The 14,176-nt window shown below is 34.6% G+C and overlaps 2 protein-coding genes across 5 annotated transcripts; one reads left to right on the top strand and one right to left on the bottom strand.

Moving 5' to 3' along the window:
• Positions 1-1,119: 1,119 nt before the first annotated feature.
• LOC124845287 (Intron maturase, type II family protein) lies at positions 1,120-4,786 on the top strand. The gene is made up of 2 exons (XM_047322362.2): positions 1,120-3,373; positions 4,185-4,786. Exon 1 carries the CDS (start codon positions 1,235-1,237, stop codon positions 3,365-3,367), a length of 2,133 nt encoding a protein of 710 aa, XP_047178318.2. The 5' UTR covers positions 1,120-1,234; the 3' UTR covers positions 3,368-3,373; positions 4,185-4,786.
• A 1,045-nt stretch (positions 4,787-5,831) lies between these two features.
• On the bottom strand, positions 5,832-12,739 carry LOC124845272 (uncharacterized). Of its 4 annotated transcripts, none has more exons than XM_047322350.2 (12): positions 12,616-12,739; positions 11,883-12,137; positions 10,660-10,864; positions 10,359-10,449; positions 10,127-10,272; positions 9,324-9,567; positions 8,538-8,642; positions 8,251-8,433; positions 7,535-7,739; positions 6,766-7,258; positions 6,372-6,451; positions 5,832-6,293 (listed from the first exon to the last, which is right to left on the bottom strand). In XM_047322350.2, the coding sequence occupies exons 2-12, from the start codon at positions 12,109-12,111 to the stop codon at positions 6,280-6,282; spliced, it is 1,995 nt and encodes a 664-aa protein (XP_047178306.1). In that variant the 5' UTR covers positions 12,112-12,137; positions 12,616-12,739; the 3' UTR covers positions 5,832-6,279. The 4 variants fall into 4 exon arrangements, with proteins under 4 accessions (XP_047178306.1, XP_047178298.1, XP_087972288.1 ...); XM_047322342.2 differs by having other exon boundaries at positions 12,507-12,719; XM_088116162.1 differs by lacking the exon at positions 12,616-12,739 and adding an exon at positions 12,380-12,396.
• Positions 12,740-14,176: the final 1,437 nt, after the last annotated feature.

Below are 14,176 nucleotides of genomic sequence, written 5' to 3'. Positions count from 1 at the left end.
TTAAATTTATTTATAAATTGATGTGAATATAAATTTAAAAAAACATATTTAATTTAATATTTATTAATTAATTGAGAATAATGGTTTTGAAGAGTAATTATAATAAATAAGATAATTTAAATACACTTTAATTATGATAATAGAAAAATCATCATAATAAACTATCGTAATTATGGTTGTCCTTTTTTGTAAAATTAATTTTGATAAATATATATTTAGTTAGTTAAAATAATTTATATAATAAAAAAATTATGTAATAAGTCTAAAAATAAATAATAAATGATTGTAGGTGAAAATATTTGAGAAGAAATTTAATGTAAAGTTAAAAATTAATAATATTAATGTAAAACATTTAGGTTTATTTATAAAAAAAATGATTAACAGTTTTGGCATGTATAGAATTTGTTTGATGAGTTAACTTGTCTAATTTATCCTCCCATAAAAAAACTATATATAGTTTATCCTCCAGCCCATTTAGCTAAATGATTAGTTGAGTTTGGTTGATCAGTTGAATTGGTCTTGTCTTCCTTTCATTAAATTTAGTTTTACTCATAAACATGTAATAATAATTTGTTTAGCAAGAGATATTGTTAACTATTAAAAAAAAATCGAATGTATAACGACATCACTGTCAACAAAAGAAAAAATAAATTCATTATAAGCTAGACAAAACCATGCATGAGTTATTTAAAAATATTTATTCATATTTCCCCTTTGGGCCAGTTTAAATCACTGGAAGTTGGCCTTTTTTTTTTCTGTGTGGTGGTTATGGAGATTATATCTAAATTAACCAAGTTTTGGATAATGGTTTTATAAATATTGAGTGAGATAGACAATAAATTGGTATATATTTCATATTATAATAAAAAATTAAAATAAAATAATCTATAATTTAGTATTTTATAAAACATTTTTGATATGTTCGGATTTGAAATTTCATCCAGAAACAAAAACTTGTTATATTTATTTTCATTGATACTATAATTATTTACAAATAATATTTTATGAAGCATTATAAGTTTTTAATAACTAATAAAAGTTGTGACACCTGGAACAAAAGATATTGAATTAAAATGTTTAATAAAATAGTTAAATTAAATTGGAATGTGTGAAGAAAAATGGAGGAAGGAAGACTGAGAGTGGTGATACGGGGGGTTACAGAAGGGTTTTTGGTGGGTTTTTCTTCCCTCCCTCACTCCCTTCCAAGCCAATGCTCTGACAACACTAATTCCAAATGCGTCGCCGCCTTCCCTTCTTCTCCGGCCGCCTCCGCCATCTACTTCTCCCCAATACCACCAATCCCCTGCGGCCAATTTCAGTTTTTCCTATCCTGTACCCGCCTCTGTCCTCCCCTCGTCGTTTCTCCTCTTCCACCCTCTCCAGAGACGATGGCGTCTCCCTCTGCTGTCAGATGTGGATCGACAACTTCCGCCACCCCGACCGCGTCGTCACCTCCATCTCCCCCCTCCTCCGCCGCTTCGACCTCTGGCTCCTCGCCTACCAGAAAGTCGCCACCGACGACACGGGCTCCTACGTCCCCCGCTCCTCCATCTCCACCTCCACCCTCCAGGACCTCCTCGCCCTTCGCAACGCCGTCCTCGACGGAAAATTCAAGTGGGGCGCCAGACTCAAGTTCTTCGTGAAATCCCCGCGAGACAAAACCGACTACGATTCCCTCTCCAAGCGCAAAATCAAAACCATCCTCACCACCACGCAGCCCTCACCCTTCCAGGACAAGATCGTTCAGGAGGTTCTATTGATGATCCTGGAACCAATCTACGAGCCTCGCTTTTCCCCAAAGTCGTACGCTTTTAGACCGGGTAGAACACCGCACACTGTCTTAAGGGTCATCAGAAGGAGCTTTGCTGGTTATTTGTGGTATATAAAGGCTGATTTTAGTGTTTTGTTAGATGGGATGAAAGTGGGGTTGGTGATCAATGCTGTCATGAGGGATGTTAGGGATAAATTGATTGTTGATTTGATTAAAGACGCTCTGGTTACGCCGGTGGTTGTCACTACCCTGGAGAAAAAAGAGAAGAAGAAGAAGAGGAAGTATCAGAAGAAGAGGGTGCTAGCCGAGGATGAGCCTAAGCCTGATCCTTATTGGTTGGATACCTTTTTTGGGTTTGCGCCCGAGGAGGCCGAGAGGGTTCCCAATTGGGGGCATTGTGGAGTGCTTAGTCCACTTTTGTCCAATGTTTGTTTGGATGAGTTGGATAGGTGGATGGAGGGGAAGATTAAGGAGTTCTACGTTCCTTCCAAAAGTGATGTTATATGGAATAGTCCTGAAGAGGAGCAGGGGAACACTTCATGGCCAGAGTTTGTGCCCACGAGTGGGCCGGATAAGACTAGGAAGATGGATTTTGTTAGGTATGGAGGGCATGTCTTGATTGGTGTTAGAGGGCCTAGGGCTGATGCGGCTGTATTGAGGAAGCAGTTGATTGAGTTTTGTGATCAGAGGTTTATGCTCAAGCTTGATAATGAGAGCCTCCCTATAGAGCATATAACAAAAGGGATCATGTTTTTGGACCATGTGTTGTGTCGGAGGGTTGTGTATCCAACTCTTAGGTACACTGCAACTGGTGGTAAGATCATAAGTGAGAAGGGAGTGGGGACGCTGTTGTCAGTGACGGCCAGCTTGAAACAGTGCATTAAACAGTTTAGGAAGTTAAGCTTTCTCAAGGGGGATAAGGATCCTGATCCCCAGCCTTGTTTTAGGATGTTTCATGCCACGCAGGCGCATACCAATGCTCAAATGAACAAGTTTTTGTCAACCATGGTTGAGTGGTACAGGTATGCGGACAATAGGAAGAAGATTGTAAACTTCTGTTCTTATATCATAAGAGGCTCCCTTGCTAAGCTGTATGCTGCAAAATACAAGCTTCGTTCGAGGGCAAAAGTGTACAAGATAGGTGCTCGTAACTTGAGCCGCCCATTGAAGGAGAAAAAAGGTCAGTCTCCTGAGTACCAGAATTTGTTAAGGATGGGTCTTGCCGAATCAATCGATGGGCTCCATTATACAAGGCTGTCTCTTGTACCTGAGACAGATTACTCTCTATTCCCTAGTAACTGGAGGCCTGACCATGAAAAGTTGTTGCTAGAATACATAAAACTGGATGATCCAAAGACTTTGGAGGAGCAACGGAGTTGCATCAGTGAACAAGGTCTTGTTACACCTCAAGATTATATTTCAATGCTTGTGTGGAATTACAAAAGGAATTCTCTTGCTATGGACCAGCTTTCCTTAGTAAGGAGCAACGAAAGTGTTGTAGAACAGCATTCGCTAGTTGGCTCAAACCAGGATGATCAGGACAACATAAACAAAGAGGAAGAAGATGATGGAAAGATGAATGCAGCACAAATGTAACAAAAGGTTTTGTAATCTGTACTCCCCAAGGAGTAATATTTTTGTATATGGTCTTTGAGTAGGTTCTTTCAGAATATTTTTGGACTCGTTGAGAAAATGAAATAATAGTTTTTTCATTTAGTTCCCTGATTCCCTCCCTTGCCTGCATAAGTAGCTTTAACCTATTATTCCTGATCTTTGGGTGGTAACCACTTTGTCCCTTTTTTTTGTTCTTGATCTTCTCCTTCCTAGTTTTATGACTTCTAACCTGGAGAGTAAATATTAACATGTGTTAAGAAGGATGACTATTGTATATATAAGAACCAATAATGTACTAAAGCTTTTAGTAGATTTCCTTGCCTTGATGTCGAAAACTTTGTGGCTGAAAGATCAAGTGTTGGATCCTAACCACCTCATTCATTTAAAAAAAGTTGAATGTCAGCATTAGATAAAAGAAGGTATGGGCATTGTACACTTAACAAGACAAGCGTGTCTTGCCTAAGGCCGTGTGTTAGAGATGTATGGAAACCATTCATGTGGTTTCATTTCACCTATTAGCATTAACTTTTAAGAGAGTTGATGATCCTGTGAGATATTATCATGATACAGGGTTAAGTGTTTCTGAAATTTACTTAAAATGAGTTTCTTAACATAGAATGAGTTTCTATGTTCTCATTCTTTAATTTAATTTGGATTTTGGCAATTTGCTATTTCAGTTAACTACTTAACTCCTGATATCTTTGTTCAGAAGTAACGTTTTGAAATTTATCAGAAATGTTACACTTCACATCTTTGAATCTATCTCTGATGTTCCACAAACCCCTTTTCCTCTTTTCAGGTTGATATTGTCTTTTCACCTTCTCACCATGGATGCTTTCCAAGAGAAAGGGTGCTATAACTGGAGTGGAGGGCCCATGCGTGCAGGCATTCAACTTGGGCAAAATATTATCGCCGCCACTCTGCTTGTGAACACTGGGCAATGAGACGGAGGTAAAAGTTCACGCACTTCAAAATGTGGAAAGCAATTCCTTTCCTCGTGCTGTTCTAGAGTGCTTATTTGTGAGTTCCCAGGAAGGAGTATGCAGATTTCTGTCGGAGGCTTATAAAGTGTGTTCCTGGTGAGTGCATAGGACAAAGCAAGGTGTGAATTGCACTCCAGCTGGATCATTTGAAATATCACATTAATTTTGTAAATGAGCTATTTGTCCATATATACTTGTCCCGATTATTTTTTAATGTATTGAGTATATCTGCAACTCTTAGTTCTTAACCACACATTGATTCGTGTTTCTTTTTTTCACTCTTTTCTGTTCGGCCCTTGAACGCAAGCTGTAAGAACACATTGAATGTTTGCAGTGTACTGGGAAGAAGCTCATTGTTGTACATTATGAGTTTCTTATTTTTAAAACATTATAATTTAGTTTGTAATTTTCTTTTTCATTTCCAGTTTTTTTTTGTCTGTTAAATATTATTTTTTGTTTGCTTTTTTATTATATCAAAGTTTATTTATGTATTATTTTTTGTAAATATTAGGAGTTTCTCAGCATTGAGAGCTATCTCAATGCCTTGTTCTTTTGAGTGGATTTGAGGGAGTGAATTTGAAAGTATTTGAAGATAATTTTTTTTGTCGTTTATTTGAGTGAATTTGGAGGTAAATGAGAGTGAATTTGAAAATAAAATTTGGGAGAATTAGTATAGAATTGTATTGACGTGACAAATTAAAAAAAATTATTTTCAAATTCACTCTCATTTACCTTCAAATTCACTCAAATAAACGACAAAAAAAATTATCTTCAAATCCTCATGTTTTGGTTGTTCTTTCTCGTTTTATTTGCCATTAATATACCACTAATTACACGTTGTTCTACGGCTGTGAGCAGTAAAAACAGGCCAGCTCAAGAGAGAGCATTGAGTTATGTTAATTTTCGAAGGCTCAAATGTTAAGAGAGAATATTTGAGTAGAATTTTCTCTTGTCTCCTTCTGCCAAATTATGGCAGTGTATTTGCAAGAAAAGATTTAGTTGTAAAAGTAGAAGGGACCTATTTATATGGCAATCTCTGGAGCCAGAGTGCGATGTTCTTGTGATAAAATGTCGGTGAATACCTCACCGACAAAATAGTAAAAATGAAAAAAGAAAAAAAGAAATTCATGAAAAAGAAGGATAAAAGAAAAAAGAAGAAAAAGTAATAGCAGAAAAAAAGAAGAATAATTGTTTTCTAAAAAGAATACAAAAAAAATTACATTTGTTTTTCAAATTCTTTACTCCTTAATTCTTTTTTTCCAAACTTTTTAAGTTTGTTCATATCCTAAATATGAAAAATGAAGCATTGCAACATCTCTTATAATGCCTCCCAATATAAAGCTACCCAAAATAAACTTTTTTAAGTAAAACCTCCTCTTTTCAGTCTAAAATCAATAATAAATATATAATTATGTAAAACTATTTATTTTGGAAATAATGTTATTTTTCAACAAACGCATTAATTGGACTAAAATAAACAATGTACTATTGAAATAAGTCAATTTGAAACTTTTTAGATGAGGTTCTCCTAATACCCACACCCAATCTCCTAGTACCAATCACAAAGAACATTACTTTCCTAATTGTTCTGCATTTGGGCTTATTTACAGCCATGAAATTGAAGTTTTAAGGTGAATGGTACAAGTAGAGGCAACAGGATTGTAACAACCTCCCCAATTTTCCCAGCAAAAGTCAAAATCCCAGTACCTCTCAAATACCTTCCTGCCTTAACGCCTAGTAGATTAAATACCTAATTCCTTGGAACGAAGTTTTAAATGGTGAAAAAGAATGTGCTCAAATTACTACTTCGAGAACAATAATAATGTCTCAAATACAATGAATTACACTAATCAACTAAGCTGGGAAGTGTCCCAAGTTAGTTCTCTAGCCGCCTGCTCCAATAAGCTCCCATCAATTCTGCATACCTATCAGAGTCAACAATCAAACACTTTAGTATGTAAAAAATAAACTCATTATGTACAAGCTCAAAATCACCAACATACCAGTTAAATATAAGCCGATGAATAGTGTCACCATGATGGTAAATATAGAAGCTCTTACACCAATAGAAGCCGAAGTTGACCTGCACAATGGATGACTCCTCAGTATAACAAGAGCAAATCTTATGAAATGAAAAGCTGTTAATGACTACTGCATTGGTCAAGATCTTGTTGGAATAACCTTTTCTATAAGTATACAAGATATGAAAATAAGAAGATAAAATGAATTGAGTTCCTCTGTTCACTTGAGCACTTAACTACGCAGAATTTTGTTCATCTGACTTCTCCAAAAGCTGAAGGACATACGTTGATTTTGGTTCATGGAAAAAGTCCAATTCATTTTACCTTCTCATTTTCTTCTACAATATATAGCTTTCATAGTTTAAATGGAAATTACCTTGCTACCAGGTCCTTAACAGATTCGGTTGTTAGTCCAAAACCAAAAGGATAAAGAGGATCATAGTGAGGATCCCCAACATTCATCGGTAGTTGATCAACAGATTTGAACCATGTCCTTGCAAGCTTACCCGTGAAACCATAGTCACCAAAAAGAACATCTGTCACACCTTGGCCTTCAGTGCCTGGCAACCATGCGGCCACCAATGCATCTATAGTAGAAACGTATGGTTCAATCACAATAGGTCTGCCAGAGATGATGACTACCACACACTTAACAGTCCCACAGACATTGTTGATCACATTTGGCCCAGATTCCATCATTATAAGTGTTGTGCTGTCCCCAGCGGTTTCAGCATAAGGAGGCTCACCAACTACAACAATTGCATATTCAAAGTTATTGGATTTAACAAACTCATTATCAGGGTTGTCGCGATAGACTACTTCTGTGCTTGGATCAACTGCTGATTTTATGGCACTGAGAATAGTTGTTCCTGTTCAAGGAAAATAATATTAGTTTCTCCTCCTTTCACATGCATGCAAACTACCTGCTGTTAGTTATTCAAATATATGCATCACAAGCTCGGTGAATATTTATAAAAAGGGGAAGTTCCCTTCCATAAATTATAATATTTTGGATAACTTCAGACAATGCTCAATGCTCATTAACTAGTGTCACTCGTCAAAATATAAAAAGTCACAACATTTAGAGCTGACGATCTCCATGGACCTAGACTTCAGCTTGTTATGAATGCAAGAGAGTTGCTTACCTCTTGTGTCACTATTGCCATTGAATCCTTGCCATTTGATTGTCCACCCTCCACATTGGTAGCCCAAGTTATCGGCATGGCTACCGGCAACTAGAACTTTTGGGACTTTCTTTGGAAGAGGCAGTAGCGGAGTACTTTCATTTTTCCCATTCTTAAGTAGCACGAGAGATTTTCTCACAGCTTCCCTTGCTAGGTCCCTGTGTTCCTAGTGAATCAACACAATCATGACTCTCAGCGTCTCAATCATGGTCAGATAAATTACAGGCAACAAGAACTGCCGCATATAATAGTTTTTTTCATAAAAATCAGACCTGGCATCAGATATGTTCATTGTTCTGATGTGGACTTGGGTATCATGGGATGTCTAAGTCCCAATCAGGCAGTAAGATTAAGAATTAACAAAGAATGTAAATATATTCTGTTTAGTTTCTAAATAAAAGTCAGTTTCAAGAGTTTCTTCTTTTTCTTAAAAGTGTTATCAGCTGAATCTACTTGGAAGCTGGATCATCTACAATGGGTTGAACAATAAGAAACAATCCCAAATAGGAGATCTTTAATTCACACCTACAGGACATGGTTCAAATTCTTGATATTGCCTGTGGTCTTCCAAGGCGTTATTGGGAAAACAATTTCAACAAATGTATTTGTTTTTCCATCAAAGGAAAGAGGATGATATTTTACATTGTTGGTTGAAATAATCGGTTTGAATGACTCACCTGGCTTCCAAGCTCATTGACTAAGCTGGTATCAGCTAAAGGGTTCTCAAAAAGACCCATGGTGAACTTTACAAGCAAAATTCTCTCCACAGCATCATCAATACGCTCCATTGGAATGATATTGCTCTTGACCAAGATTGTAAGATCCTGAATGAACTCATCATATTTAAATGGGACCATGACCTGTGATGATTGGTAACAAAAAGAAAGGTTTCATGAGCTACACTCGAGGAGAAATATTATTCACTCCAGTCCTGCAGGAAATGTCAGCATGAAGAGAAACTAACCATATCAACACCAGCTTCAATGGAAGCCTGCACAGAGTATGTGTAATTTGAATCCGGTGGTGATGTGATTCTATCAATACCTTGCCAATCTGAGATGACAAACCCCTGATAAATAAGTAAACAAATTTGTTGTTAGTATCCAGAAAATGAACCGTCTTGATTAGATCAGGAACAGACAATGGCATAAAGACAGGCTGTACAGTAATCCAAAGTTTAAATGGATTTCTCATGACTGACACACCAATTTTTGTAGTAGATTCAGTAATGCATAACATTAAACATAATAGAGCAAATATTGATTTTCAAGGATATCCAAAGTGAGTTTTTTTGAAGAAGGATTTCAGAAAAGCTTTATTTACAAACCTCTCCTTAAACAATAAACTTATATAGCAGTAACAAATAGCAAGTTAGAAAGCAATCAAAATGTGACAGAAATATCAAACACTAGTCAAATGTTTCAAGGGAAATGAGTTGACATTTTATATTTGAATTGAAAATCAAATGGAATTGACTCAAAAAAGACAAACACATAAACCAATAATGATCAACACTGAAGGCCTTGATCAGTTAAGTACAAGAATTTTCTTGTGCTGCCATGTCCAAATCATGTTGTGCAGTGTTCCCACCCATGCTGGGTCTGTTTTTCATACTTGACAGACAAGATAATATGATAGACACGCAAGCGAGAAGCATTACTGTAAAAGCATTCAGTAGTTGCTTCCACTGCGTGGAACAACTGTACCAGAACATTTATTATGCAAGAGAAAAAAAAAACAGAAGCCAAACCTTAAACTTGAGGGTATTCTTGAGGAAGCCAGCGACTAGATCACGATTTGCGTGCATCTTTACACCATTCCAACTGGAGTAAGAAACCATGACAGTGGAGACCCCCTTAATAATGGAATCTGAATAGGCAGGCATGTGAATGCTTAACAATCCATGCCAATCAATCAATGTGTTGTTCTCATTTACTCCCTTCACTGTACCACCATCTCCAACAAAGTGTTTAGCACAAGCTGCTACCTTTGTCCTACAAAATTCATAAGCCTAATAAGGGATGGAGAAAAACATAAGTACAAGTCAATCATGTCAACTTTTTTATTCATTTGGATTGCATCTTAATAATGTTGGTTGATGATAATAATAACTAATTGACTAGTATCCCTATATAGACTGCCATTTGTTTGAAGTGAATTCCCAAGTCAAATTATGAAAAAGTAAGACAGTAAACATACCTTATTATCCAAATAAAATAATATCTAATCGTTACCAAGACGATGAATAACAAGCATACATCATATCAACAAGTTGCTGATACAGAGGAACAATGTTACTTTTTTCACACTTTAGTTAAAATGCATAAGAATCTTTCAAATTATAAACTAGATTAAAGTTTAGTTTTACTAAAATCACTAAAGATCCACGAATTATATCATCTTTCTGGGCAGAAAAAACAATAGACTGGGCATAATAATCCATACATCACGGCCCCGTGTAAATTATTGAAAATAAGACCAAAAATTGTATGAAAAAAAAATAGTGAAATGCAATCTTATTTCCAAAAATGCTTTAAAATAATTAATACATACTTGCCCCCAACATATGGAAATCCCTTTCTGGAATTGGCAGGGATACTTCCTTGTAGACCAGGTATGATTGCTGTCATTTCTTGCACAATTTTAGCATCCTCACTATAGCTTTCATAACACCGACCCCATCTTGGATCTCTACAAACCTAAAGAAAAAGGTACACATTTGAAAACCTGTTTAATTTAATAAGAAATTTTCCAAAATCTTATCATTATACTCTTTCCTACTTACCGCTATGCATGGAGCAAAAACATAAGGAATCCCAGTAGCTCTGACTTCAAGAGCAGTAGCAGCACCAATCCTTTGTGCCAGATCTGGATCCCTGTTCATTAAAGATTATTAGAATGGAACAACCTATGTTTTAAACCTACAGAATTCACGGCATATTTCTTTTAACCACACCCTTCTCACCCAAGTATGCTGTTGATGAAATGATTCAGGTGACTACGTCAATTATCAAATTAGATATCAAAGGTCTATTATTTATCAAATCTTGTTCATATGACACAATGATAATAAATCTTAAACTTGCCTGGTACATCCAAGACCAACATTATGGGGAAATATGGTTGCATTGTAGACATTATTGTGTCCATGAACAGCATCAATACCATAGATCATTGGAATACCCAATCTACTCTCCAAAGCTCCTTTCTGAAATTCATTTATCATATTAACCCAATCTTCCGCAGTAGCCTTTGGAAGGGGCTCGCTACCACCACCACTCAAAACACTCCCTGCACACAAATAATGTCTTATCATGAGATTATAAAACTAAGATTAAAAAAAAAGAAAAAAAATATAGATTTGAAAGGAATTAGTAACATATTCAAATGAACAAGTACAAAGACGTTTGTAAAAGATTGAGAGAAAAGGAAACACAAACTGAAGCCAAGGAAATAAACAGCACGAATGTTGCAACTTTCTCACTTTCTTAAGGTTCCTTTTCCTGTGCTGTAGACTTTAGTCTTCATATTTATTGAATTAAATCTAGTGATTGTGAATACAGTGAAGAAGATGCTCAGAAGCTAATCAGCAACTGAGTTGGGAGCCAAACTATCTAAAGGAAACCCCCAGAAGTTGGTGGTGTTCAATTAGTATGACAAATTTTACATTGAGAGGTCAAAGGTTTTGAACTACACTTGTCTCTCCTTGGGTAAAGTACATGTAAGTGTTTTATAAGTTCTCTTTGAACCCAAATACTTGCCTTTCCTTGGAAGAGGTGTCATCCCCTTCCCCAAAAATATCTTCTACGCAAAAAAAAATTGATGTCCAAGGTCAACACAAAATTATCAATGAAAATGAATTGCAAGGCATATAATTACACAGAAGAAATCCTTCTTCATGAGTGAATAGAAATACCGAAAGCAATGTCAAACAAATGTTGCGTATCAGGAGACTCATCACCAGTAAAACATGTAATTTGAAATATTAGTCAGACTTGCAAACAATCAAATGCAATGCAAATAAAAAGGAAAAACACAACATAAAACTTTAAGTTAGGTTACAAAATAGTTAATTTCATAGACATGCGGATTTTTCTCAGTAAGCCATATGTACCCCCTTTTCTTTTAAGGGAGATACCAGACAACCACATATGTAGTTATTTTACCCCTTTTTTTCTAAACAAAAAAGCTCCTGAGTAAAGAAAGATAACTACATAAAAATTCGCTCTTGAAAATGAAATTACAGATTTAACTCGAACACTGCAACTGAAAAGAGAAAAAGAAGCTAGGAATTCTCAGTTATTCTTACCAATGAAGCTGGTTTTCATAACCTTAGCATTGGCAACACTCCTATCAATCTGAACCATTTGACCAATCTTCTCCTCCACAGTCATTCGACTCATCAAGTCCTTAATCCGAGTTGCAACTGGTTGCTTTGGATCTTTGTATCTAAGATACTCTGTTTGAGCCTCTCCAGTTGATGCCAACCACCAACATACCCACAGAACACCCAACAAATGAACCAATGTCCCAGACATGTTGAGCTCCCCAGCTCAAGCGTCACCTGCAGAATTTGACAGAAAATAACACCCGACCCAATAAAGGTTTAGTTTTTGGAGTTATACCCCATTTGGTCTCTAATGTAAAAAGATAGAACAGAAGCAAAAGAAAAGCATATACAATGAAATGGGATTCAAGAAAACCAAACCCCATTCCTTGAAAGGCAGGTTTTTTTATTTTTTAACTTTAAAATGTGAGAAAGGTTCTACACTATAAAGTAGCAAGTGTCACCAAGATCAAACACACTTTTTTTTGCAGCAAGATTTTCTTTTTATTTAACCAAATAGAAAGGGAAGTGAATGAATGGTTCAAAACAAAGGAACAGCTACAACGATCCAGTGGAGGAGAGAAAGAGAAAGGGTGGGACAGATACCTCAAAGGGAAGCAAAAAACAGTGACTTTATGAGATGATATCTAGAAAAGTTGGTAACTTTGGATCCAATGGAAAACGGGGTGATAGAAATAATGGAAATGGCACTCACTGCATACGGAGGAAACAGAAAGAAAACATATGGATGGTAGTGGGAGACACCTATCACAGTTGTAGTCAGAGGTGGGCGGTTTTTCACTTTGAGAAGTGTGGAAGTTGGTTAAGAAATGGGGGTGATCACAACCATGTGGGTAAAAATTCCAACATACTAAAACATCAATTTTTCTCCTTAATTATACCAACTAGAGTTTGGCTCTACTACTTGACTAAGATTTAACTAGTATTTGAAACCACATTAAATGTTTATTTTATACAATTAAAATTTAAACTTTGTTTTTACCCCAAGAAGGTAGCTTTCTGGAGTTGGTTAGAGAAGTATTATTGGAAGTTGAGTTTCAATATTCGGGAAGCGATAATCTAGTGCTTATAGTGCTTAAGAACACAGAAGAAGTTTCCCTTTCGGAATAATTTCCACGTTCAAGTTAGTAACAGCCAGAAAAATTATAAAATGTGAAAGTGATTGAGAGAAATGGAGTGACTCTTGTGAAATTAATTTGTATTTATAAACTTTTAAGTTCTTAAATAAACACTGGAAATATTATCAATATAAATAAATAGTAATAATAATACAATTGGTTATTGAATGCAATTTGATATATTAGATATTAAGAATTATATATAACAAATAGTTCTTACCAATTTATATATTCAAATAAGTGTTGTTCGAATACCAGATAATATTTCACATATTATTTCTTAATATCTTGAAAATAAGTGGTAAAAGCTTAAATGCGTTATTATAATTTCTCTAAATTAATAAATTTGATTTAGCCTAAAAATACTTTTGTTTTTATTCTCCAAATATATATACTTTCTTAAAATAGATAATAAAAGAAAGAAGACAACGGTACCTAAACTTTTTGCAAGAGTAGATGAGCTTAAACAATAAGATAACTACATTTTCGGATATTAAAAGTTGTATTAAACAATATATTCAGATAATATTACGAGTAAATCCTTTGGATGTCATGTGAAAATGGATGACAAACTGGTGTTTTAACAGTAAATAGTATATTTTTTATAGTATATTTACGTAAAAAGAAATAGTGTAATTTGAAAAACATTATAGAAAGTTAGTGTATTTTAATCTAAAATATAAATAATTATTTTATAATGAGTACTTATTTGAATTAAAAAAATAGTTATTAAAATGATAAAATTTAAAATAATTTGTTATTATGAATAATTATTTAAATTTTAAAAGTAGTAATTAAGAGGTAAAATTAAAAAAAAAAACAAAAGAGGATATTATTTAATTAATATATATTTATATATATAATTATAGATATTTGTTAGTTTTAAATTTTTTATACTTTTAAATAATTTTTCTTGTCATTATTACTGACTATAATTAGTTTAAGTTCAAAATAATTTTTTTAAATTGATATAATTTTAAAAATATAAAATATTGCTATTATAGTTTATAAATATGTAATTTAATTAAGTAAAACATTTCTTGTTCAATGATTTACTTTTAATAATATATTTTTATTTGACAATATATTTCAATTGTAACCTTATAATTTGTTTCCTCTTTATTAATTTTTATGTAA

The sequence above is a fragment of the Vigna umbellata genome, chromosome 5 (assembly GCF_029865625.1).
Source record: "Vigna umbellata cultivar VRB3 chromosome 5, Vumbellata_1.0, whole genome shotgun sequence".
Lineage (NCBI taxonomy): Eukaryota > Viridiplantae > Streptophyta > Magnoliopsida > Fabales > Fabaceae > Vigna > Vigna umbellata.
This window is presented reverse-complemented; position numbering and strand designations above follow the sequence as displayed.